The sequence below is a fragment of the Simochromis diagramma genome, unplaced genomic scaffold (genome assembly GCF_900408965.1).
Source record: "Simochromis diagramma unplaced genomic scaffold, fSimDia1.1 OVJJ01000317.1, whole genome shotgun sequence".
NCBI lineage: Eukaryota > Metazoa > Chordata > Actinopteri > Cichliformes > Cichlidae > Simochromis > Simochromis diagramma.
The window spans coordinates 3,547,712-3,575,562 of NW_024386994.1; the positions used below are offsets into that span (position 1 = coordinate 3,547,712).

Sequence of the window (27,851 nt, forward strand, 5' to 3'; positions counted from 1 at the left end):
TTATCTGTGCTAGAAGCAAGCTAGAGCTCAAATCCACCAGTAGAAACAATCCCACCTCAATTTCTTGCAGAAATGGCATAACTTAGCTGCTTTTGTTCTCTGCCGAACCGTTTCTGTGACTTCAGAGAGGAGGTCGCCATAACAAAACAAAAACTGGAAGAACCTCTTTGCCCTCGCAGCTTTCACTGACCTCCCATCCCCCTCCTATCCAAATGTGGCTGCAGCGGAGTATGGAAACAACAGATAACGACTCAAGCCCTGTGAGATGTGTTATGGAGCTCTTAATGAAAGAGTTGTGCCCCATTGAGCCCTATAATGAATGTTCTGACATTGAAAATCCCAGGAGGAGCAGCTTAATTCCTGGGAGTAGGTTCAAGCAGCTAAACACACTTTCATAGAGAAAACAGTGACTAAATGATGCCTTAAAAAATTGGCATTGTGTAGTTAGTTTGGTATGCATGTATCTACGTGGCCCCATCAGAGAAAGGTGTTCCAACACCTTTGTTCCGGCTCTTTATGCAGCCTTGTCCAGCTTGTCTGATACCTGTTTAGCTTTTATCCTGACTAATGGAAATGTCAAAAACACTGTAGAAAAGCTGGACTGCCCATTCTCCTCAGAAGCCAAAAGATGTGAAGCCGAGATTGCTGCCAAGCCTCGTCAAAGACGCACGCACACCCTCACGCACACAGTCAGAGTGCTATGCGGTATTATAACTGATAAGAGCTTTTGTAGATTTTAGTAATGATGTCCCTGAATACCAAGTGAGCTGCATCTAAAGAGACCCACAGGAATTAATAAAAATGTCTCCAATTTCATGGCCGCAGTGGTTTCCTGCTTTTGAGAGATCACAAAAGAAAATCACTGAATGCCACAATTTAATTATGTATTTCAGGGTGTCTCTGGATGTATTGCTCCTTTTTGGAAATTCTGCATCCCCATTCTGGTCCCTCTCTTTGTCTTTCCCCATCATTCCACGTCACGCTTTCATTTTTCTTTTACTTTCTCTCAGCGCTCATTTCCATTTCTTTTCCTCTTTTTTTTTTTCTTATTTCAAATTTCTCATTCAGATCTCATCCCCTGTCCTTTCTGTCTTGCCCGGCCCCCTCCTTTTTTTGTACCCTTGTGTTCTCTTTTATATTGCTGCCTCTCTTCACCAGTGCTCTGATTCATTCCTCCTCTGCTTCACTTTTTTACATGGGCAGGTGGCAGAGCAGCTGGCCTACTATGGCCATGTGTCAGAGACAGTAATCACAGAGGAGATGTTTGACGCCGCTGTGCAATTTGGCACAGTGCAGGGTGACCCCACCCAGAGCTGAGCAAGATGACCTGTTTGGATAGCCCCCCGGTTGCCCCAAGCACCGACTGGGAAAGGAGCATCAAGGACAGGCTCACCTCACACCTCAATGGCCTCGCAGGTGGGCTCCTCAGGGGAAGAGGGGGAGACGGTTGGCTGTCAAATGACACGAGGCGGCAGATCTACAAAAGGTTGGCAGCTGTGTAAAATGAAAGAAGAAAATTTGTAGGCCACTTAAAGCCTGCAATTAATTGGAAACAGCACAAGTACAACAAAAAAAGTTTTTGTATTGGATAGACTGAATCTTTCAAGATGCTTCGTTGAAAGGCTTTGTGGGCAGATGGTTCAGTTACTTCAGAATCTGCTTTTTCAGTCTATAATTGCAAAGCACTGAGAATTTAGTCATATGGTTTATGTGAAATAATCATATGGCTATTTAACGATTCAGAAAATCTAGACAGCTCGGAATAGATCCAGTATTTGGAGATCAGCATAATGCTTTTTTCCTTTATACACGACCACAGAGGATTTGAAACCAAACTACAATTGTATTCTCAAAGTGCAGATTTTTCATTTTTATTTGAGGCAGATCCGGGCTTTGTACAGCCAACAGGCCACATCAGGTCCTTCTTTTGTCCCTGACATCATGCAGTTTGCCCTCTTTCAGCTTCCTTGCTGGCTTACTGTTCTTTCTGATTTTGTGTGAAATCAAGTTCACTGTAAATGTTTTGCATCTGAAGTTTATAACCAACGTTAGATCGCAAGACACGGGCGTCTTGCTATTTATTTACTCAAGTTCAAGGTAAAGCTGTGTTCTTAGTTTGCTGTCTTTACAATTTGAATCACTATTACGAGACTGAGCACATGGAGAAATACAAGAACTTGACTGACGCAGAGCAGGAATGGATATCTGAATGTTTGCTAGCAAAGCTCCAAAAGAAACAAGGACTTTTTTATTTACCGAGCTTTGCACATCCAAGGACGGAGCAGTCAAGACCAGCTTTGCAACTTCCCATAAAATCACAAAGAACGGGAAGCTATTCTCTGATGGGGAGTTTATCAAAGAGTGTCTGGTAGCCTCTGTTGTGCTAATATGAACTGAGAAAAATTATTTGAGAATGCACCCCTCAGTAACAAGATGGACCGAGCACATTGTAGTAAATCTGGAGTTTCAGTTAAAAAGTAAAGCGGAGAATTTTGGCTTTTTCTCTTTAGCTCTCGACGACACCTGTGATGACCATGACACCCCAGTCACTCATCTGTATATGTAGGACAAGTTTGAGATGATGCAGGAGCTGGCAGTAATGCTCTGAATGAAAAGTATTACAACAGGAAGTGGTTCAATCATGGAGGCCGATTCCTTGGGTGGGCTGGGGCTGAAATGGGACAAACTGGCAGCTGATGGCTGTCAAAATTTGACAGGGAGCATTTTTGGACTATATATAGCTCATACTTCATTGTTGTATTCCAAAGCTATTGTAACTTGCTGCTTCTAATGGCCCGGAGTGAATACATAATGCATAAAGAAAAACTACACCGCACTGCTTTGCATTGTAATTTCACTGTAATTGTAATTTTGACTTAAAATGATAAAGGGGAAGTGATATTAGTCTTCAAAGCTTTGCTGGTGATAAGAAGATGAGACAAGAGTGAGAAAATACATGTAGACATAGACAGACTTCCAAAAGAACCACTGCTTTGTTCTACCGGTGCGTTTGATGTTTCGACCAGAAGAGCTCACAAATTCTGCTTATAAGCAACAACTTAAACCAAACTCTGTGACTACAAAAGAAGTCAACACACCCTCAGGTAGTGAATGAAAATTGCTTTGAGAACTGTGAAAGACAACTAATTTTGTAATGTAAGATGTTAATACGCTGGAATCAACTCTAATGCACTTTGGGTCAACTCCTCTCGGTCTGATTATTCTTGACAAAACAGACTAATAAATATTACAATATACAGTTTGTGCCAATACATAACAGTTGTCTCTCGAGTAAATTCGTCACTGTGAATAGACTCTAACTCTACCCTTATTTTGTGATGGTAGTTATTGTTCTGCACTACAGTCTCAGTGAGTTTGATGTAGCGACACTTGAACCAGTTCTCTACCTGCTGTAGTTTGTTATTAAGAGTGCTTGAAGCTTGCAGCACATTTTCAGAGCAGGACAAGAACTACTGCCGCTGGCTGCAGGCCATGATGGAGAAGTTGGAGTCCATCCAACTGCTGAATTAGAGGATCTTTGGGGATCACCACAATAGCAACCTGGTCAGCCTAACACTGAGAGAAGTAAGACAGTCACTCACAGCCGTTCTAGTTAGTTGGAAGCAACTGAATGTTAAAAATAAGAGTGGGGAAATTGTTCACTAGTAAGTTAATTGCCTTCTCCAATTGTGATATGCATTACTATGTCTGGGAGATACTTGTATTGGGGTGTAACTACGCAAACATTACTGCCATTTGACTTTACTGTTTACACGTGCATGGCAAAATTATTATAACTGAATAATCAGATTTCTCTTTTGTCATTGTGTCAACCATGCAGGAGAAGATATTGGTTCTGTGCATCATCGCTTTTGTTTATTGTGCAAAAGTGCAATGACTTTGAGATAAAGGAAAGAAATAAGGATTTGTATGTGACATGATACTTAATCACTTGTGGGCTCTCCAGCACTGAATGCCAAAACAGGTTGTGCAGTTCTCACACTTTTTTCTTTATGCACACACATGCAGCGTGTTAACGAAGATGCCCTGCTGTTCAGCTCGGCTCTGAGTTCACTTTCAAGGCTTCTTACCTGGTTTCTGCAGACTGACTTGTAATGCATTTCTCCTCCGACGAGCTACTGAAATAGGGCAAAAGAGTGATTAGCCAATGCACAACAGGTGTGCCACCCATCTGACATGATGCTGCCCCCTAAAACATCCAGCTCCACCTCTCCCATCTGCATCCAAGTAAAGGCTACACCCTGCCAACAGACTGTTTAATTTAGCAATAGCTATCACCAAAATAGCAGCCTGGTCATAACTAACAAAAAGGGAAAAGCAAGACATACACATGAGACCTAGCCAGTTAGCAGCATCAGATAAAAAAAATACTCCCAGAGTAAATAAAGGTGGAATAAAGGTTAATATCCTGAACTCAAATCAGGGCTGTAGCACATGAAAAAGTGCGAACATGTTTATTTATTTCATATATTGTTGCTTATTGTCAGCAGTTTAGACTAGCAGCCATCCATTTTCCAGACAGCTGACAAGAGCTGGCTAAACAAAAACAACAACAGCTGATTATAAACTAAGATTACGCCAGCTGATGTTAGGCTCAAATATCCTTAAAGTCACACTTTGCCTTTGATAAACAGTTAGACTACATTTTTTTATATTGTATGAGTAACTAAGCATCAAAGCTGAACTGTAGATCCACTTCAAAGAAAGTTTTACTAATACCGGCTAACAGTAGCTAACAGTAGCTAGCAGAGGCTAACAGCGACACTAACAGCAGGGCCAACAGAAAAGTTCAGGACACCCTGAAAACACAAGTGAGATTCACTGACTCATGGACTCCTTTTACAGCCTCTTGCCGAGTAAATAAAAGGTTGATGCTTCACACTTGCATTGACAGCTGAGGTTAACAGTGGACTGACAGTATGCACAGATATGCAAATTTGTGAAGGCGGATCCGTTATGCAGTCTAAATGGATTGTTTTTGATCTCTTTTGGCTGACTAAAACGTGTTTGACCTACAGCAACCATAGCTAGGAAGCATGCACTTGAACTGGAAAGATGAGAAAACTCAGTCCACTGCAATGTGCAATCTGCTGACACCTAGTGGTGAACATACTGTAACTTTAACAACGTCACTTTTAATCAGTTTCACTATAGCTACCTAAAAATTACCCGCTCACTCGTGCAAAACATTTCCTCTAGAGGAAGACAGAACATCACAATAATGGATATGGTGAAATCCTCTTTGACAAAGTGTCACATTGACAGCCAACAGTTGATCTGCCTCATGCGAAATGCCTTTTTAGACTTTTTCTTTACATCGCAGCCAAAGAAACGCTCTGTGTTGTTCGCAAAGCTCAAAAGGTAAACGCTAACAGACAACTTGAATTCAAACACGCGCAGAAGTAATCATACAGCGTACTGTTGCTTTGTGATGGTTCAATTCTCATGCTAATTATTTCAATCAGTGTGCAAAAATGCCACTGCTTTTCAAAGAAAAAACACACACTCGAAGCACAAATGCATGTTCATACAGAAACTGAAACTGCACACCCCCAATTACAACCTCCTCTACCTGACACCGCTCCATGTTTCCTGGATAATCAGACAAAGATTGGATAATCCTGACAGAAATCCTTTTCATTCCCTCAGCCCCCTGCAAATTCTCATTTTGCAATATCATTTTCAGTCAATACACCAACAATCAAATGCATTTCAAGGATTTAAAATTCCTAGACTGTCAAGTCTGGCCTGTGGGGGTAAACATTTTTTTTTTAAAGCTGTATTCTTAACTTTCCAGATTGACTAACAATGAAGTCACAATAATTTACTCTCCGTGACTGTGGAAAAGGAGAGTCAGAGCATAAATATGGATGTAAGTAGAGAACACAAGTTATATTATAGCTCCTGGGCATACAGATTTCACTCCCATGCCAGAGTGAGTGGTAACAATCATGCAAAGCACTTTTGCTCTGAGCAGGGCTGAGCCTCAAACGCTGCTTACATCCCCTCATTTGAGGTTCCTAAAAAGGTCAGCTGACCCACGAAAGCATACGCATTGAAGCGCACGCTAAAATCGTTTCGCATACAGCACGATCAGGTTTGAGACAAAAACAGCGCCACAAAGTTTGAAGAATAGCACGCAGGTTTCTTTGGCGCACACTTAACCTTCAGTGCTCTGAAACTGCTCATTATTTTACTGTTTTCCTCCATCGTTTTCTGTCCTTGTCTTGTTTATCTTCTCTGTTTAAAGGCTAATGGAGGGCTGCATGTTGCTGCCATTGGGTATGAAAGAGTGTTTTGATGATGGCCAGCTACCTGCTCTATGCTGAGCCTGACTGTTCCTGCTGTTAGAACTGATAAATTTGAAGTGAACCGTGAAGCTGTTGTCTCACCAGTACGCTGGCCTTTAAAGTCCCTCATTATCCATTATGAGCTCCTACACCGTTCCCCTCTGCTTTCAACCACCTACTTGCTCTTGATTTATGACTGGTCGCTTTATACCTTTTCCTACATGAAGTTATTTCTCACCTTGCACACCTCTTTTTCAGATCCCAAGCGGCACATACTGAACACACACACACTTGTCCTGCTTAGGGATGCAGATTGAAATGTATTTAATCTCAGTGCAAAGAGCAGGTTATACATTTCATTCCAAGTGACTCAACAGCTGTTTTCCATGAGCTTTATAGACACAGAGAACCTATGAGTGCCACTCTCTCTCTTTTTCTTGCCGTTCCCATTCTTGCACTTTGTAGGTACACAAACATCAGAGAGCAGTTCTCTCTCGAGATGAGATATATGATTTTACAGCATCTGCTGTGTTTTGAAAGGAAATCCTTTTTTCTGCATGATCCGCGTTATGTCACGCCTAAGCGTAATCCAGTGAAAGCCTCGATGCGGCTCTGTGATGTGGAATGTCTTGTATGTTATTTTTGAACAGATATTGTGCGTGCAAGTTGGTGGGCAACGTAGCACTGTATATCCCAATGGAAGGCCTACAGCACAGCCCTGAGGACGCCACAGAGGATAAGAAGCCAGTTCAGAGAATGTGTGTGTGGGTGCCTTTGTCTTTCCGTTCGCCTCCCTGGGGACGTTGTCTGAAAGGTCACACAGACTTTATCTTTTGATCTGTGATTCTCTGTTCAAAACACCATTGAAGCTCTAGCATCTGCTTCCTGACTCTGACTCTTGAGAGTTTTTATTTAATGAGGCACTGGGCTCGCCACCTCTCACCTTCAACTATCCACATTCTTTGTTTTCTTTTTCTTCTCTCCCTCTCTCTGTACCTCCATCATCTCTTCAATTCCATTTCTAAACAATCTTTTTCAGTCCATGCTTTTATTTTAACCTTCCATTGTGCGCCATTTCTAAAGTCGGTCCGGCCTTCTTCTTTACTGCCTTTGTCTCGACTTCTTACGTTTCCCTATTTTCACATTCCAAAGAATTACGGTTAATGGCCAGAAATTGATGAGGATGACGGACACATCTGTTTTTGTGCAAGAAGCGGCCGTCTGCTGTGCCAGTCTGTTGGATGAGCAGCTGCGGTAGCAAGAGGTAAAGTGTAGCCAGAGGTCGAGTACACTGCCAGTTTGATGCCGCATCAAAATTCTCCAAAGAGCTCCATGAACGGTGCAGCAAAGGGTGTAAAACATATTTCGTACACACCGATCTGGCATACCATTATGACCACTAACAGGTGAAGTGAATAACACTGATTATCTCTTCATCGTAGCACCTGTTAGTGGATGGGATATATCAGGGAAAAAAGTGAACATTTTGTCCTTAAAGTTCAAGCGTTAGAAGCAGGAAAAATGGGCAATTGAGAGCCATCGTGCGAGTTTGACAAGGCCCAGATTGTGATGGCTAGATGATTGGGTCAGAACATCTCCAAAACTGCAGGGGTGTTCCCTCTCTGCAGTGGTCATTATCTATCAAAGGTTGTCCAAGGAAGGAACACTGGTGAACCAGTGACAGGGTCATGGGCAGCCAAGGTTCGTTGTGGGAAATGAAAGCTAGCCCGTGTGTTCCGATTCAACAGACGAGCTACTGTAGCTGAAATTGCCAAAAAATGTGATGCTGAAAGATGTCAGAATACACAGTGCATTGTAGTTTGTTGCATATGGAGCGTGGGTGGGCAAAGAGCGCATGAGCATCAGAACTGGATCACAGAGCAATGGAAGAAGGTGGCTGGTCTAATGAATCATATTGTCTTTTACATTATGGGTTCGTTGGGTGCGTTGCTTACCAGGGGAACACATGGAGCCAGGATGCACTGTTGAAAGAAGGCAAGCTGGCAAAGTCAGTGCGATGCTTTAGGCAATGCTCTACTTGGAAACCTTGGCTCCTTCCATCCATCTACTGTAAGCATTGTTGGAGACCATAAACGCCCTTTCATGGAAACAATCTTACCTGATGGCTGTGGCCTCTTTCAGCAGGATAATGGACCCTGCCACAAAGCTAAAATGGTTCAGGAATGATATGAGGAGCACAACAACAACCTCCAAATTCCCCAGATCTCAATCCAATCAAGAGTCATTGGGAAACGGTGAACAAACAGGTCCAGTCCATTGAGAAACTCACAAGTTACAGCACTTAAAGGATGTATTGCTAACATTTTGGTGCAGATACCAAAGCATTTTAACTTGTAGGTAAGCTATCACATTTTAGTGATAGGCTGCTTTATTTCCAGGACAACTACCAAAGTGCATGCAGAGTGTGGCTTTCTGCTCAGGGCAGTGTGACACAACACATGGCTTCGGACAGCAAAGCATATTGGCTGGTGTAAAGCCACCACAGAAGCACAGTATGATGAATTATGGGCAAACTGAGAATATTGAGGCTTTAGCCGCTGCGCTTTACAGCTCTGGGTTGGCTTAGCCAGCTAAACAGTCCATTTAACACTGTAGGGCCAACTCTGCCCAACAGCACCTGCTTGGATGTTGAATTTAGGCACTGCATGACTGATGACACTGGCTCATGGTCAAATCACATACACATGGCTCGGTGTCTACAGAATACCAGTGTGTTCCTTACTTTTTGAACGTTTAGTGTGCATCAGTGCAAAGATGCCAGGTAAAGGCTCAGGGTGGGTATAGAAGAAGCAGAAGGACCCTAGACTCTATCAGTGAGGTCTCTTTTATGTGAAGTGTTACGCAGAACTTGACATTTGGCATTTCTCAGACAGAAAACCTGTAGATTATTGTATATACAGGAACTTTATATAGAAACGAGTTTACAGAAAAGAGCGACGGATGGGGATGAATAAATCTTACTCTTTGCTGTTGACTTTACCATCCAGTGCAGCGAGTGGGTAGGTCAACACTCTGTGTACTCACCTTTGAGGGATTTTGTGCATGTGTGTGTGTGAGTGTGTGTGTGTGTTAATGGGATGGCCAGGACTGTCTTATTCTGGTTCAGTCAAACATGTCCTTGTTTATACTGTAGCAGCCCTCCAGTAAAGCATGTCCAGCTCAGCCCTGACCACCATGTGCCTTCCTTATTACCAGTTAACAATGCATTACGTAACATTTAATTAAGCTTTTTATAGCCACCAAATCTGAACTGAGAACAATGTTTTCTTAAGATGACCTGGAATGTGTATTAAATAGGATTGCTCGCATTGTTTCTGCTTCAAAAGAAAAAAGTGTTAATAATGTTAATGAATGCATTGCTATGTGATAATAAATGTTTATTAATGATATAACACTTAAACATTTCATCTTATAAATGCATATACACAATATGCCTTTACATGACATAGAAACACCTCATTATCTACTAAATAATGATGCTAGCAGGAAGTCTTACCTCTAGTTAAAGTTCTTTTTTAAGTCTCCATTTGCAAAACTTTTTTTTGAAACATAAAGGCCAAAAGAATAAACATGGAAAAAATAGTGACAGCAGCATATCTTAGAAAATGGAAAAATAACACAACTTTTAAACTTCCTCGTCCATTTAACCATCCTATTGCACTGGGACCATACGTGCACTTACGCCGAGCACTGCTAATCCTTGGTTGCCCATAGTGTGAACTGAAGGCATAACAGTGAACTCTGGATGCTAACAGCGATTCCTGTCACACAGCTCAGTTTAAAACACGTCTGCCGCGCAGATCAGACAGACATCTTTGCATATACACAGGCTTGTCCAACAATCCCCCATGAATATTTCAAACATCTTTGTTGTAGAAAATTTGGAGATGTGATACTTCAAAGTTCTTTACTCGAGCAACCCTGTATGCGGCAGATAAGTCGGCGGTGCAATATTAGCAGATAACCTTTCGCTGTCAGAATGTCCTTTCCCCAGCTGATCAGCTCTCCATTTGGATTAGGGTTTTGTCTTGTTCTGATAAAGCAACACCATCACTGATGCTCCCTCCCGCTCATCCTGGGTGTTCAGACAGCAGAGATACAATACCCTGCGACTGAGTGCACCGAATAAAAGGCCCCATCACAACTTTCATTACCCCAGCTCTTTTCATTTCAATTGACAGCTCCGCAGTCCAGGGGAAAAATGTTTAACCTCAAATAATTATGTCCTGAACCCTCATTGTTACAATCATTTGCTGCCCTGTTGCATGACTTTTTTCCTTTTTTTCTTGAAGTCTTTTATGTGTGCCTTCATTTTGGCATCATCTTCTTTTCTGCCCCCCCCCCCCCCCCCCCCCTCCGCTCTCTCTCTTATTCCTTTGATAATACATCAGGACTTGCTGGTTCAAACAAAACATTTGGTGTAATTATTTTCTAAGTGTGGATGTGGCTTCATTGATCTGACAGGGCCAGACTTCAAACCTTTCAAACCAAGGGATACGCACCTTTAAAGTACATCAGGGCAGAGCACGTTGCTGATTCTGCCACCTTGGACTAACCGCAGGAGTTAAATGGCTCGCAGTTGGATTGTTTTACTCAAAAGGAGAAGGCCGAGAATACGCGATGGCTTTCTAACCTAGTCTATCAGAATCACAGCCTCGAGAGCATTGCATCCGTTTAGATTTTCATCATCTGACATAATGTTTTGATGTCTTCTATAGCTCTTCAGTGATGCCACAAAAGGCATTACTGAGCCCTCCGAGTCCTTAAACTCACGTATAGTTGTTGATATCTGAAGAGGAAGAAATTCACAGCCACTTAGATGCCTTGCAGAGACTGTGCTTAAATGCAATAAAGTTGCCCTGCAGGGTCGCAGTATTTACTCCTGACCGCTGACCCCAAACTATGCATGTTGCATATTGAAGTATGCAGGTTGAAAAAAACAAAACCCGCAGATCTTGAAGTACAACCACATGTGTATTTTTGCCAGGCGGCTCCCTCTGCACTGACGCACGTGATTATTTGTAACGCAGGGAATGGAAACCTGTGTGGCTCGCAGCTAAAACAGCGACAGCCTCTCCTGCAGCATTGCTTACTTTATGTTTTCCATCTCCTCAGGTGGACGGGAGGCTTTCTCTTCCCCCCAATTGTGCGATTGAAATGAATTATTTCCATTCCAGGGCATCGGGCCCTCTTCATGTTTTCTGAAGAAGAACCAGATTGCTGATGTGGTTTTCATTTGTGTCTGATATATATGTATTTTGGCTAATACTTTCTAATCAAGGTTGGTCATTTCTGCCCTGATACCATGTGGAGGTCTGCCTCTTTTTAAGTGTGTAATGCATTCACTTTGTGTGTTTTCTGTGTGGGTTTTTTCCCTTTCTTTTTCAGGTCTGTAACTGTGTGAGTCGGCATTGTATCCCAAGATTTGTGTGTGTGTGTGAGACTTGCCACTGCCCCTCTCTCCCCTTCAGGGCCTCAACCATTTTCTTCATTTGTTGCAGCTTTGTGTTTCTTCTCTTTTTTCCCCTTCTCCTCTCCTTGCACTGGGGGAACACAATGTCTGGTTTAATATCATTTTCCAATCACCAAGGGCTGCAGGGCAAGGACTTTTGACTGGGCTGTTTCGTTCCAGCTAATACCAAAGAGAGGCGAGAGAAAATAATAACCCTACTGGTTGATAATAGCCACGGCGATGATTCTATACTCATTTGCCTCTGGTACACTCTGTATCTGCGGCTGATGTTGTCTTTCTACACGGAGCGACGCTACTTTTACAAGCTGCCTGACATCCTTCATCTCCTTCATGTCCGTCTGAGATGTATTCAACACCATCTGTTTCTGCAGAGAAAAACCAAAGAGGAGTGATGTCTGGTTTGAAGAGGAGGATGAACTAAAGGTCCAGTGGATATGTACTTTTTTTTTTTTTGCGAAATTCAAGACTCGGCTGTTGTAATGTCTTTCTGAAGAGGTGCAGATTCTGAGGAAACAGATTATACAAGAGCTTAGGGGGAAAATCCCTGGAGAGTTACGACTCGGGGACATATGTTGTCTTCATCGTGTCCCTCCTCTCCTTCCTACACATACTTTATTTTTTTCCTGAGAAAGAGAGAGAGATAGAGGGAGTCAGACCAAGAAGGAAAAGAGAAGGGGGTGAGGAAAAGAAATCATTATTAACTCATAAGCTGGTTAATGCTGTAGCACTCTCAACCTTCAGCTCAAATGAGAATTTCTATCATTTACATATCAATTTAATTTCCTGCGTTTCCCTCTTCTCCCCCCCACCGCCCCTCCCTCATTAAAAGCAGCATTTGCTTGCCGCTGCAATCAGCCTGTGCAGCACATTTTTCAGGGCGGCGAGCGCTCTCACGCACGCCGTTGCATCCCGGACACCTACACACATACATAAACAGAAGAACAGTGTTCGGTTTGACACAAGAAAAGGCAAAGCTATGCACGCCTACATATGCTTTGTGTCACCCTACCACATGCACGCTCACAGGTGTACCAGCACGCACACACACACACACATGCAAACACACACACACACAGGCAGCGTGCTGGAGCCCGAGCAGGTAGGCAGACAGAGCAGCTCCGTGGCCTGCTGCAGCTCTGTCAGGATTAAACCAGTGATCAGAGAAATGAAAGGGAAGCTGTCATTCCACATAGGCCTCTATACACATCATCCTCAATAATTACACCCTCTCCTTCCTTCGCCTTGCTTCCTCCACTCTTATAACCTCCTACCTGTGTGCATGTGTGTGTGTGCGTGTGTGACACAGGCAACACGCTTGACTGACACCAGGCACATCAAATAGGGCCTTTTATGAAATGTGCGCCTGCTTGAATTATACTCACTTTAAGCCTTACCCTTTTTCTCTCTGTAGTTTAAAGCCACACCTGAGAGTGTGTATGTGTGTGTGTGTGCGCGCACCGATATTAGCATGCATTTGCGAGCGTCTGAATTGAATCGATACAGATGTGCCTACCCCTGCGCAGCCCACATCTGGCGGTGCGACCGAGCCTGCAGGGGATATTTGCAGCTAACCGCTTCAATCTGGGCCTTGAGACTCATGAACACGATCAAATATTGAGTTCAAGCTAAGTGTTACACGGCAAGGCCTCAAGTGTAAAGCAAGTTTAAGGTCTGTCATTTTGAGTCAATGCCATATGTGACCTTTAGTGCGAAAGTCAAGAGGTACCAGATCCGAGCTGTCGAGCTAGCCTGATCCCTTTTATTTCTTACGACTTAGATTTCTACATTTGTATTTTCACTGTGCTGTTGTCAGCCTGTTACACTTCTCAAACACACATGATTAGGGTGGCTGAGGAATGAAATGAATGCATCCTATTAAAGCGTGGCACATTTCTTTGACTTATTTTCAAAGTTTGTTTGTCATTTCGCTTTTTCATTTGTTAGATTTACTTCTTTGAATCAGTATTTTTTTTTATTTTTGGCAAATTGTTATTTGCATTAGCGAGTAGAATTTATTTTACAACATTGTTTGTCACCTGTGAAGCCTGTGTGCCATTCTTATGTTCACTCTAATACAAAACAATCTGTTTTTCAAACTTTGAGCCGTGTCACTTTGTGATGTCACTTTTGGGAAACTTTTATTCATTTTTGCCAACAGTAGGGAATCCTGATCACTTACTAATTAACAGTGAGACTAAATGGAGCTAGACCTAACATTCATACTGAGTTAGTCCAGTCTAACCGCTGTAATAGTTCTGACTCGTCAGCAAAGCTTTAGAAAAACCAAAGTGTGTGCTTTGGAGCGAGTAATGAATAAGCTAATACCTTGGTTTTGCTTGCTGTTTGTCCCCCTTTTTGCAGCTAATGACTTTGTACTGTAAGACTACTTCGTATCCAGGGTTTTGTATAACAGTGACTTGTTATTATAGCTCAGCACTTGAGCGTGTAATAAATGTAAATCTCAGTGTCTGTAACTTGGTCCCCCGAAGCTCATTATTTGTGACAAGTGTGTGAGACAGTGTTTGTTTTCTGCTATGTTGCAGATGAGTAATGAGATCATTCGCCTGTGCTTCCAAAGCATCTCCCTGGACAAGATCTTTAAGGGCTATGTGATCCCCAGCAAGCAAAACCTCAGCAATTTCATCCAGCGATTCCACTCCTGGAAGGAAAGTTACCTGCACGCCTCACAGGTTTACCGCAAGTGAGGAAATGATCGACGGTCACAGGATGTGACACGTTCGCAGTACTTTTAAAGTCTATGAATTAAATGATATACATTTTAATGGAGTAATTGTAGCGCTTGTTGAAGTGGTAATAAGGACAAACCGGTTTAAATCAGGACATAATAAAAATGATCCGCTCCGTATTTGTTTAATACAAGACGAAGGCATGAGGTGTTACGCTGCGGTACTGTTTATTTAACAAAATCTAGACGCATGGTGTGAAAATCTTACCGCTTCTGAAGGAATTAAGACGCTAACTAGCAGCCAGGTGCTGCTAATCAAATGCACTTGATTAACTGATCATGAGCGAGTGTGAGGACCTCTAAAAAAAGCAGAGGTTTTAGCAGTTTGTTGTTCTGGAGCCTTCAGGTGTTTGTTAACACAAAGCCAAGGAGGAGAGGTATCAGTAATGATCTTGGAGAAGCAATTGTAGCTGTCCATCAACCTGGGGAGGGTTATAGAGCCATTTCCAAACAATCTGAAGCCCGTCATTCGTAAGCGAGAAAGATTATCCACAGTAGAAAACATTCAGTTCTCAATCTTCCCACAAGTAGACGTCCCTGCGAATTTAGCACAAGGATCAAGGAGCTGCAGTGACCCAGACCTCAGGCCGAGATGCCAAGGTGAGAGCTGGACATAAACTGTCCCGGGTCATGAGAGGCTGCCATGAGAAAGTCACAAAATGATTATTTCAAGTTATTGCTGCTAAAGGTGGTTTTTACAAGCTATTAAATCTGCCTTTAGTTTTTCACACACTTTGGTGCAGTTTTCGTTAAAGAAATAATGACACAGTGGAATCTGTCACGTTCTGCAGTTCATCTCTGGAAGTATTTACCTAATTTTAAGACCTGCTAAACACCAGATTAGTTTTATTATGTCCTGATATATAAAACCCTACAAATCACTGCATGGTAACACTTTATTTTCAACAGTTAAAAACTAAACATTACAAGTAAATGTAATCCTGACATTACAGCTACAAACGACTCATTAACGGCAGACTGTTCATCTACTTTATTACAACCTTATTTAGACAACATATATTTTAAGTGCGCTGAAATATTGAAAATACAGTTTCTATATAGCAGTTTTATTCTGAGACACCATGAAGGAGGACATGCAGATAGTTGGTGTGACACAGGAGGATGCTAGGGTGAGATTAGAGGCAGATGATCCACTGTGGTGACCCCTAAAGAGATTATATATAGTTGGTAGGACTGTTCTGGGAACAAAGCAGCAGAGAGGCCCTAAGACACAAAACACAGCCGGTTTTAGATACAGCAGGAAGTCAGGTGGAGATGGGTTGCAAAGCGGCTTGCAGTTGTACAGCAGCTGGCGTTAGGCTAAAGCAGCTGTATGAAATAAATAATTGGATGTGTGGAAGGGTATCAGCTGAGCCATCAGGACTGAGATCAGCTGATCTGCTGGGCGGGCTATTCCTCGTTCAGCTAAATATAAGACAACATATTTTCATTCAGACTGATTCACTGGAAGTGTGTGTTTTTTTTTTTTATTGTGTGTGTGTTGGTGGTGGTGGGGTTGTTTGACCCTGAGCCTCATTTGGGAGACAAACGATTTGTGTTTGAATCTGAAGTCAGTGTTAATATGTGTTCGCTGTCCTTGGCCCTATTTTGTGCAGGCTGCTGCAGACACAATAATCTAGAAAATCATAATTTGGGTTCCTTTGGGATTTGAAATAGTTTAGTGCGGTTCCATCTGCAGCTACTTAACACGTAGGTCTAGTCCACGAGGCTAGACCTGCACAGACGGGGTTGAACATATGCAGAACCTTTCTTCTCCTGTTGTTTTATTATTTCAGTGCTTTAATCAGCTGTGTTTATGCTTATATAATTTGATTATGTTTTTTTTCCATCGGATTTTCTGAAAGCATGGAAGCAATCACATCACCCATGAGATTTTCAGGGAGTGAACTTGTGTGTCCGATTAGCCAGCTTCAACAACTCATTCCAAAGGCTAATTTAATTTAATTAACAGTCATTTATTTCTTTATGGCAGAACAGAATACTTTTCCATCTGTGGGAAGTGCAAGAGAAGGAGCACTCTAAATTAGGAAGTCAGTTTTCAGCAGATAAAAGAAAAACCTATCCCAATAAAAATAGGTTGCAGCTAGAATAAGCCCGCCTCAATGCTGCCTTTATATAGAAATGTGATTTCAGTCAAGACACTCCATCGTAATTGAATCTCCCTTTTTAAAGCAATTCGCAGCTTTGCATTGGCTGTATTGACAGTTCTAAATATGCATGCATCTGCGGTTACTCGCCTTGTTGCGACATTCTCGAATTCATCATCTCATGTGGAAAATTGTCCCACCTCTTCTACTGATAGCATTGACAGATACGGCGCATTCTTTTCACTAAATGATGGCGTAAGAGAACAGTTGTGCACAGTGATATTCGACGTGAATGCCTGCTTACTTCAAAGTGATGTCAAATCCACTGCAGCGGTCCTGTCAGCTAGTTACTTTCCTCACTGTGTCTTTGCATTAATTTACATCGTCTCACTCGAGCTATCCTAGTAATGAAGAACAAAACTAGACGCCCGACATTATTAATTCAGAAACTCCCAACAAAAGTCAAATGCAAATGCAGTGCAATACAAAAAAAATAGAGCATTTTTACCGGGTCAGTGGAAGACGACAACCAAGAAAGAGCACTTCAAGTTATTTGTTTCTTTCACTTGTCAGTTAATCAGCGGGTCAGTGGTTTTCTGAACTGCAGATTTTCACTTCATTACTATGATTGCCCTAAGAGAGAGTCTGAAGGGCTCGCAGTGTTTTCACTGGCTGACGCACACAGACACACACACACTTTCCAGAATCTCCAATACCCCTTTGGGCCTCTCACTGTCTGCACGGGCAATCGACCTCGTCCAACCAATTAAAGACAGCGCTTAGTTCCTGATCGATGGCTGAGGTTGGTGTGGGGCAGGATGAGGACAGATGTGGGTGGGTATGTGAATGGGGGAGGGGGTAATTGGGGAGATCCGCTCCATGGCCTAATAAGTTTTTATTTGGTGTCACTATGTAAAGCTTTTCACCCTAAAATCTCATTTAATGTACCAAATGCTTCACCTGCTCTCTCTGGAGGAATTATCTTAAACTAGTGAAACTGTGATTGCTTCACTGCTTATACACTCATTGAGTCAACGTGCAATAGGATCTCTTACTATAACGATTGCAGCATATGCATGTTTATATGCATGTATGTAACCCATGTCCTCTTCCTCCAGACATCATCACACATACATAATTAACCCTCTGACGTCTAAGTCATCGAGCGCTAACTCTAATCCTACCTCACACATTGGGGTAGCAGCACCAACCATATCAAACCGTATCAAAGTAAAAATATCAAAGTGATCTAATATGAAACACTAAATGCAATTCAGATCATTTTTGCTTTTTATGTAGCATTAGCATGGCTATTTTGTTGGCTTCGATCTGTTTTTGTGGTGCAGGAATTACATGCATCAAGCTGACAGTCTTAATAAAAAACTCCAGACAGTTAACATCTACATGTTTTTAAAAAAAAAAAATTCACTATACATTTATTATAAATTCCAGTTCTTTCGATTCACTTGTGCATAGAGTGCAGCAAAAAGAATCACCTGATTTCAAAAAGCTGTTTTGTGAAACACACAAATCTCGTGTTTCTAACATCTTCTAATGTGCTGCGAATGTAAGCATTTTGAAATCCATCATCCCTCCTGTGAATGTGAGTTCGAGTTCTCCATTTGCTTTTGGTCCACGTGTAATGTGTAACGTAAGTAGAATTTGCATACTCAACTGAATTTTGCTAAGCTCACTGCTAAATATGAAATGAAGAACTTCAAAATGCACTGCAGGCCTGACAAAATCCACTTGTACGACGGGTTGTTGCCAGTGGTTTATTGTGATGTCTAGGTTAAGTCGTCACGAGATGTCTGAGTCAGTGAACCCTGCAGACAGGAACACACTGCAAGGCTTTAATGAGTAAGAGTGGCCTGGTAATTTAGTTTTATTTTTGCACTCACTAGCAGAGGAATGCAAGTACAAGGTAAGGAATTAAATCACGGTGTCGGGTGTTGCGACTCAGTTTATGCATGGAAAAACCTGGTAGATGGTCTGTATAATGATGTGTAGGAGGGATTTATAAGGTTGAGAACACATCAGAAGTTCCAAACATTTTAAACTCAGAGTTGCTACCTTTTGCATCAGTTTTTTTCTCCGCTCACTGAAATTTAAGGAAACATTAAACTCAAAAATGCTCTCCAAGACAGATAGCCACCGTTTGAAAAATAAATGAAAAACATTCCCTGCTATCTCCACTAAGTCCTTCCTCCATCAGCGGCTGGTGAAAGTGGAAGGGTGTTAAGTAAAGAGACGCTGATATGTTTTTCTCCCCTTCAGATATCACACCAGCGAGCCTGTCACCCACACAGCCAATATCACAGTCAGTCCACACACTGAGTTCAGTCACAGGGCAGGGAGAGAAAGCAGAGAGGAGGGAGGGAGGGAGGATGAAATGACGAAGAGAAAGGGAAAAAATGTGCCACTGTGGCGTGTCCCAGGAACTCGGAGCAACAGGACACATGCCCTGAGCTCGCAGTGCAGCGTGTTTCATCCCCGACCCGCGGCTTTCCAATCTCTACCCTTTATGTTATGTTGTAAATACATGCAAAAAATAAATAAAGAGATAACACACTAACGCTGCCAGCAGAGTTCACGCATAAATAAGAGATGGGTGGTAGAGGAATGAAATGCAGGAAGAGGAAGGAGAGAAATTGTCTTGGAACGATGGAAGCGTTGGAATAGAGCTACAGACGACGGCAGTAAATGGGTGCAGCGTTAATAATCAGTAAAAAGCACGATTCTAGGAAACAGGTGAAGTGACATCAGATGCAATGTCAACACAACAATCCAGACAGCTCGGAAACCTATTTATCAGTCCCCAAAGGATTGCGCTATTTCTGAATTTGTCACAGAATTAGGGATACATCGGGGAATGCGGGCCGCCTCTGTGGCAAATGGAACGAGCTGCTTAATAAAGTCATAAATTGAACTGGCAAATTGTCCCCAGCACCGCGGTAGCCAGACTCTAGCATTTGCGTCCTTCTCACCTTCCTGCTCTTAAAGCACATCTCAGACACGCACGATTTTTTTCTCATGTTTCTGCAGCGATGACTTGGTCCCTCCCACGCAGTATTAAGTGCACATTAACACAGCAGAACAGGCTGTAATTGCAGTTAAGTAAATCTGTTATTTATTTATTTATTTAGTTATTTATGAAGGTCTGTTTCTGAAGAATTGACATTTCAACTCACTTTAGTCAGTTTAACTCATGGACAGAGAGTCAGTTTGGTAATCTCATTGGTAATAGTCATATGTATAAATTAATGGGTGCCGATATGTGTGTTTTCTTTTTTGGGTTTATTTATTTATTAATTTTTTTATAATTTCTTCAAGGAACCGTTATGAGATGTGGTTATTAAGGAGTTATGTTGATGATCTCTACTCGAGCCAGACTCGTGCTGCGCTGGCTGTCTGTCTTTTGACATCATCACACAACACCTGCTCTTCATAAGGTAATAAAGCACGTGCGTCTGGCTCGCACTATTTCTTCTCCTCATTTCCTCATTCGGACTTACTTCTGTCGCCTTTTTTATTTTTGCTTTTGCCTTCTTCATCATGTTTTTTCCTCCGATGTCTGAAAATTTTGGTATCAATCTGATGCTTTTGGTATTGTGGATACCGACACCATACCAATACTTATAAGGGAGAGCAGTGTTTTATGATTTGTGAGATGAATTGTGAACACATTTTGATAAACACTAAATCATTATGATTTTTATTTTGGATCAACTTCGGTTGCCTGTTTAGATCAGGGGTGGGGAACTCCAGGCCTCGAGGGCAGGTGTTCTGCAGGTTTTAGATGTCAGCCTGGGTCAACACACCTGAATCAGAGGATTAATGCATTACCAGGCCTCTGGAGAACTTCATGAGATGTTGAGGGGGTAATTTAGCCAATTAAATCAGCTGTGTTGGATTAAGGACACATCTAAAACCTGCAGGACACCGGCCCTTGAGTTCCCCCCTGGTTTAGGCAGTCAGTACAAAAAGGTTCAGACATTTTTGTTGGGTTTCATTTCCAAAACAATATTTATTTAACACAATTGAGTGGGCTACGTACTAAACGTAGCGCATAGAAATAAAGTATCTGTCCTATCATGTTACTGTAGTATCGATCCGAATCAATACCAGCGTTGGTATCGATACTATCAGTGTAAGTTTTGTGTGTGTGTGGCGTACTAACGCATGATGAATGTGAGGCTGGCCACAGTCCCCCGTCCCTCCTCTCTGACCTCCCGGTGGCCTCTCTTCTGCTTTCTCTCCCCCTGTCATCCTCAGCCTTTCTACTCTTTTGTTTCTTCACCTCATAAACTGCTTTCGAGCATCGACTACTCGCTGCGGTCTTTGCACGTGCATCCATGCACAGCACGCAGGCAAATACAGTCATGCGCACACACCTCTCTGTCTTTATTTAATCATTGGCTCTGTTACAGAGGATATTTTCCCAGACAATGCCTGTGAAGGCGGTGAGCCAGGCAGGCCGAATGAGAGGGGGAGATCTCTCTATCCCTCATCACATGGAAGCCTCGGTACTGGCACTCCCACTGACTGAGATGAATGAATTTAATATATCTCCCTTTTGAAGCGCAGATGACCTCCCGATACGGCTCTCTGTCTCTCTATCGCAGGAGGAGTTTTCTTTTTTTCTTCGCGCCGCCTGTGAAATCAGGAAATGCACAGGAAGGCATCTGAAGGGATTTTGACAGAGACTAATTTGTTTTGTGGCATGACGTGACTCGTGTATATCTTTGTCCGCACAGAAACAGCCACATTTTTTCCCACAACCTTTTTATCATTGCTAGATAATGCTTATCATGGGTCTTTATGTTTGCGGGGAACCTCAGTTTATAGTGGAAGCAACAAGCTGAGCTTATGAGGAATATTGTGTTAAAGTCAGCTCTGTCAGGACCACTCGAGTCAAAATATTATTCTTAGTCCATCTGCAATAATTTATTTGTCTTTTGGGGCACATATGCAAAAACCCAAAATGCAGGGAGAGCAGTATTAACCCTCTCAGGTAACGGGGAGCTAGAGGTGGGTTGCAGAGCAGCTAAATCAGCATCGGTAACACATCCCATTTGACATTTGCCATTTAGATATTTAATAGGGTGTCAGATGAGCCGTCAGATGGAGTGTGCTGGCTTTGAGATCATCTGATTTGCTGGGTTTGCTGGCTGAGCTCGACCTTCTACGCTGGGCTCAATTTAAACTGCTGCTGCAGCTCATGATTCGATCATCTAATGCGATACACAAATGAACCCATTTAGGTGTTCAGAAATATATACTCTTATCTTCTAAATCTTGAGGGAAAAGTATTATTTTAACCTCTGCTCAGGGTTAAGTAGCAGCTATGATTCTCTGTGGTGAGGCGAAAACATGGCAGGAAAAAACACTTAGTGCAGCTTTAATCCTGCATCTCTGATTCCCCTGAAGCTCTGTCAACATTTCTCTTCTCTTCGCCGAACTGCATAGTGTCTCGTCTTTGTGCTAGAGCCTGTGCAAGCACACCGCTGTGTTTGTCAGTCTATTCTGCTGATGTGCTTCCATACCAAAGTAAGCCACAGTGACCCCTCTCTTATTTCCATCCTTATTGGATCTAGTGCTCTCCTGAGACGGCACAGACGTTGATGCCTCCGGTCATTTTTCTGTCCCTTATAACAGACTGTCCCAGGGTGCTATGTAAGTCCTACTTAATTAGGCCTTAAATTGGATGGATTTATGCTTATCCAGACTCTAAAATGTCTTTTATTGAGTATTTATCCCATGAGGTTAGGACCACACCGATCAAATTACACTGATTCAGAGTTAGCTGCATAGCTAACTAACTCTCCTATGCACTGTCTGTGTTGCATGCATGGGTAAATTAATGTTGCACACACATACAGTGTTACGCATACATATTAGTCTGTCATATGGTAGACATTGGAAATGTGTTTTTGATTCCCAAGCATCAGCAAGAGCCTTGACATCCCAATAGAGACCCCTAGAGGCCGGGCTTCTCTCTGCAGCCAACCACACACAAGTGCCTGAGAGTAAATTAGTATATTTTGCTGAGTTATATTCCATGTTTCATGCAATGAATGTGTTTGCAAAATTTGTCCTGAATATGGAGGAGTGGATTTGTAGCTGGCAGAATTTTAATGCTTGCTTTGAGTAACGAGCGTTGAACTCAGTTGCACTGAGTGTCATAGCGAGAGACGGGGATCCCATCGGTCAAACTGTATGTAATTTATTGACATGCTTTAATTTAATATGAGAAAAAAACCACGTGGGTCAAGTTAATGCCCATGATTACCTTCGAAAAGCCTAAAGCATACCTTAATGACACAAATACAGCTGTATGAGCATTAATAAAATGTATCCTTATGTAAATACACAACACTGTATCTTTAGTTCTGTTCTTACGACCCCCCCACCCCCCACTACGATGAAATGTAGTTTTAGACCGTCATCACTTGGAGATTTGGCTTGTAGAAAGAGCTTTTTTTATTTTTCCTGTGAAAGCTGTTCCCCGTCTAGGCTCAATATCACTGTGTGTGCTTTCAAAATGGCAACACAAAGTAAAGTACATGAGACTGTCTCGTGGCAAATGAATACACGAGCCTCTATTTACTCTCAGCAAAGAAGAATTCATTCCACCACCTTTACTTTCAGCATCCGCTTTCTTCTCTTTCTCTCTGTTTTTTTGCAGCATTGCTGTGTTGTCTAGCTTGAAGGCACCGTGGAGCTGCGCCCTTCTATTGAGTTTGCTGTGTGCACGGGGTGCATGTCACTGTGCACTCCACAGCTACAACTACTCGGCCCTAAATTCTTTGTGAGAACCTAAATTGACAGGCAGGCTGAGATTGAATTTGCGACCGCGTGGCCTTCTCTTACACGTTGGCTCTAAACTCTAGTTTTTAATCTCAAAATGACGGTGAGAATGTCAGCACAAGCACACCGTCTTTACATTCTGTTCTTTTTAGCCAGCGCCTCTTCCCGCGCACACTAATTTTCTCTGAGCATATCATCATTAAAATTTGTCTGAAGGATCATCTGTCATTTAAATTATAATCAACCTGGTAAATAAATGATTCATCATAATGTTTTAATGGCATAGTTTAAGAGTCTCGACCTCCTCCGGTAAATGAGTTTGATGAGGCTGACGCGGGGACGCGGTTCAAAAAAATCATAATCCTATGTTCCTTGAATTTAAATTAGCTGTAACACACAGTCTGCATTTCTTTGTGTACAAGCAGAACTGTGCATTATTGTGCTCGTGTACATATATGTGTGTGTGTGTGTGTGTGTGAATGAGAGGGTTGTCTTTATGCGCACACACACAGGGCACCAGAGTGCTGTTAATTTCCGCCTGAGCATGGGAGCGGCCACTAAAAGTATCATTGAAGTGATGAATGCGCCGCTCCGAATGGGCATTAGTGTTTAATCTGAGTCATCTGAGAAATAGCACCACATCAACTTCAAACGACTTCCTTTCATCTGCAGTTAGAGACGCAGAGTCACAGATGTGGACCCTTCCCCCCCTTCTTGTTTCTTTTGCCCTGCACGTTCTCTTCAGATCACATGAATTCTTCAGCGTGATTGAAATGAATGCGAGACATCCTTCACACTTTGCTGTTAAATATACTGTAAGTGCAGCCACAGCATCGAGTCCACTGGCCCGGTGAAGTGAATGACACTGATTATCTTGTTACGATGGCACGTGGCGAGAGATTAGATGTACTATGAAGCCATTGAACACCCAGAAAATAAGCGACGCTGATATGAGCTGTTGAGATGTGGTTTATATTACTTCTTTTTATTGTGTTTGTGTTTATTCTGCGATCCTCGAGGTTACTCGCACTTGGACTTGAGTAGAAGGCTCCACCCCTCATCAGGAACTAATCATTTCAAATATACCGCTGGACTCCCATCACAAGAAACCCAATCAAAGGCGATAAAATAAAACAGCCAGAGGTCTGTGGTCACTCCTCGCATTGTAGGTGGATAATGGGAAAGATTACAGTGACAACAATGAGGTTGGTGACCATGACAACAATCGTGGTCTCAACAGAGTAAATGGAGGATGAAACCACAGACTGGAGCGAGGGGGGATTGCAGTGACCATAGCAGGCTGGAAGTCAGAAAAGGAGGTGATAACAATGTATGAACCAGGCTGTGAAAAGACAAAAACATTAGCTCTTCTGTCTTTTCCTGGTACCTTCCCTTGACAATGATGGAAACAGTGTGTAGGTCAGAAGAAAGATGTGAAGGGGGGATAAGGAGCTAAATAAGGCTCTAAAGAAGAATCTTAATAAGGATCTAAAGAAACCTTAGAGAGTCAAGCTTTATCCAAATAACGGGACAGTTAATCACATTTGCTGCTTTTTAAAAATGTATTTATTTGTTTTTTGCAGGCTAAACTACAGCTTAGTGGTCACACAAATAAAATGAAATGGTACCGCTAAGAAATTATGCTTGCCCCGCTGTCCACTAACTTCCTCTCCACACTGAAAAGATTGATAATGCAGCACTAACTATGTGTACATAGTAACCTCACTTTGATTATTTGAACATTGTCGTTATTCATAACGTTAAACTTCTAAACTTTATGTCAAGCTGACTGTTCAGAACACACCTGTATGTTAACAAGTTCTGGAAAAGCTAGATGGTTATGTTAAGCATTTTTTTCAGATAGTGTGTTGCTGTGAATTTTGGGATAACATTACTTCCCTCCAGATTAGATGGTTCGGTGTATCTTTTGGAAAAGGAGGTGAGAAAGAAGGTGTTGAAGCACCTTTTCACAGTGTTTAAATCTTTTTATGGCCACCACTCAGATACTTCCTTCACCCATTTAAGCCACAGTCACACAGGCCTGTCAGTAGCTATCGCCTGGCAACCACCGTTGCTTGGTAAAAATGTTTATTCCCTGACCGGTAAGCAAATGGTTGCTGGAAGGTGCCCGCTGTCGCTAGGTGAAATTTGTTACAAAGTCATAAATGGTGCTACACTTTTTACAAGTCAACTCGTCTCTTTCCATGTAAGCCATGGTTGACTGTGGCAATGAAAGTAATCAGTGCTGCACCCTCTGTGTGGCCGATTTCCCCAACTGACAGCCAGCAACCTCCAGCAACCATTTGCCTACCATTTAGGGAATACAAGTGGGCTGGAGACGTCCCGTGTGACTGAAGACTTAGCAAAATTCTTTAAAAGCAAGATGTTGATACAAATCGTTATTCGGAACCAAGATTGTTCAAGAATTTCATTAAACAGTTGAAAATGAAATGTTTTTAACTACCTGACATGGAAAAGCCACACCAAAATAGGGTTTACATGTTCAGCTACAGGCTGAGCTAAACACATTTTGTTAATTTTCCCTCGCTAATCCTACTCATCTGTTTTTATTTAGATGAATTTTGATTCTGCTCCGTTTCACCCTGGATTCACCAAAGTCCGTCTCTCCCTCTTTCAGCCTCCCATTTCCACTGTGAGCAGCAACTATAAACTTTTGTGTCTTCAGGATTACCTTTCCATCACGGGATGAATGAAGTGTGAAAAGCAATCTGAGAATCGCCAGGCCACTTCTGCGGATGCAATTATGCCAATGGCAGATCATTTTCTGACCTTTATCCTCCAGCCAGTGTTGATGGCAGTTTGCCACTGTGACAGACTGCTTTTTGTTTTCATGTATTTTACAGTTGTGTGACAGCTGAAAACCGGGCTCTTAAAGGCTGAGGTGCTCATCCGTTTGAAAGGCAGCCTGACTTTTTGTGCTGCTCTTTTTCTTTCGCTCTCTATTTACTTATGTTGTGTATGTCCCTGTCAGTGTAACATTCTCATTATTTCTTTACTGCCACTTCTGTCTCCTTCCCTCTCTCTCTTCCTCTGTATTTTTTGTCCCATTTCTCTCTTTCTGTCTCCGTATCACGTGTATTTCTATCAGGTATTTTCCAAAGTCTGTGTCCAGGACCAAACCAGTGTTTTTGTTCTGGCTGATGCCTTCATTCAAAGGTTCACGGTCCTGCTTCAGGTAAATTGCTCCTTCTGACAAACAACCACGAGCACAGATACAGACACACACCTTTGAACGTAGTGTTGTAGTCCAGTTTCTCAATTCTGCAGGTTTGTGCTTTTCCATCCATTTCATCTTGTTGTCAAGCTGGTTTTGTCACGTGTTGTATTTTTGCATTTGCACATAGTCCTGTTTACCTGTGCTCATATGTTTTTGCTATTTTGCAAACCGGTGAGCTGTCATCTCTCATGGAATACATAGTCTGTCTCATTTGTGAAGATTTCCTGCATTATTTTTTTTTAAATTCCTGTTTCCCTTTTCCCCCTCAATTAAAATCAAAATACAAAATACATTTCTTCTAAAAAAAATTATTGATTCGATTGCAGTTCTGTGACATAAGTACATTTCACACTGATTTCCAAATTGGTATGTCTATGAACTCCCCATTCTAATTGCATAATTTACACTCTTATCACTGCTACTGTTGACCAAGTATCTCTCTGCACTTTGGCTGCAGATCTCCTTTGATGTTGATTCACCCTTTAGAAAAGGGGATGTGACGTTGAATATGTTTATCTTCAGACTTTCTCACATTACATACATACATACATCATACATACATAACAAATACTTACTTTTTTGCAGTGTTTTTGTTTTCAATTCAATTTTATTTACAGTATATACAGCCACATCACAACAGTCACCTCAAGGTGCTTTATATTGTAATAAAGACCCTACAAAAATACAAAGATAACCCAAACAATCGAACGACCCACTATGAGCAATACTTGGTGACGGTGGGAAGGAAAAACTCCCTTTTAACCGGAAGAAATCAGGCTCAAGGAGGGGCACCCATGTGATGCAATTGGTAGTCAGTGCTATGAAAGAGAGCCAGTATGGAAGCCCGTTTCCGCCACAAAAAAAAGCATCCATTACTCGAAATTTCGAGTTATTAACTCAAAATTTCGACTTATTAATTTGAAATTTTGAGAAAAGTAACTCGAAATTTCAAGTTAGCTCTGCCAATCGGTAATCTACGAGGAATGCGCACTCAAAACCGGATCGAAACAAATTGGCGCTTTCGTGAGTACGTTTGCTGATAGTGACGCCATTCAGCTAATAACACAAGGATTTCATCATTTCTGAAGCTACGCTGAAAATAATCAGCAATTTGTGCATTCATGACTGGCTGTAATACTGGTAG

At 42.1% G+C, this 27,851-nt stretch overlaps 2 protein-coding genes across 2 annotated transcripts in view; one reads left to right on the forward strand and one right to left on the reverse strand.

Moving 5' to 3' along the window:
* The window catches only part of serpinh2 (serine (or cysteine) peptidase inhibitor, clade H, member 2), a 57,884-nt gene extending 30,303 nt beyond the window's left edge, over window positions 1-27,581 (forward strand). The window contains exon 5 of the mRNA XM_040040675.1: window positions 14,349-27,581. Coding sequence (XP_039896609.1) covers window positions 14,349-14,510 — 162 coding nt within the window. The 3' untranslated portion in view covers window positions 14,511-27,581. The remainder of the gene's footprint in view (window positions 1-14,348) is intronic.
* The window catches only part of LOC120739024 (tenascin-X-like), an 877,833-nt gene that overhangs the window by 417,900 nt on the left and 432,082 nt on the right, over window positions 1-27,851 (reverse strand). The gene's annotated exons all lie outside the window — the stretch shown is intronic.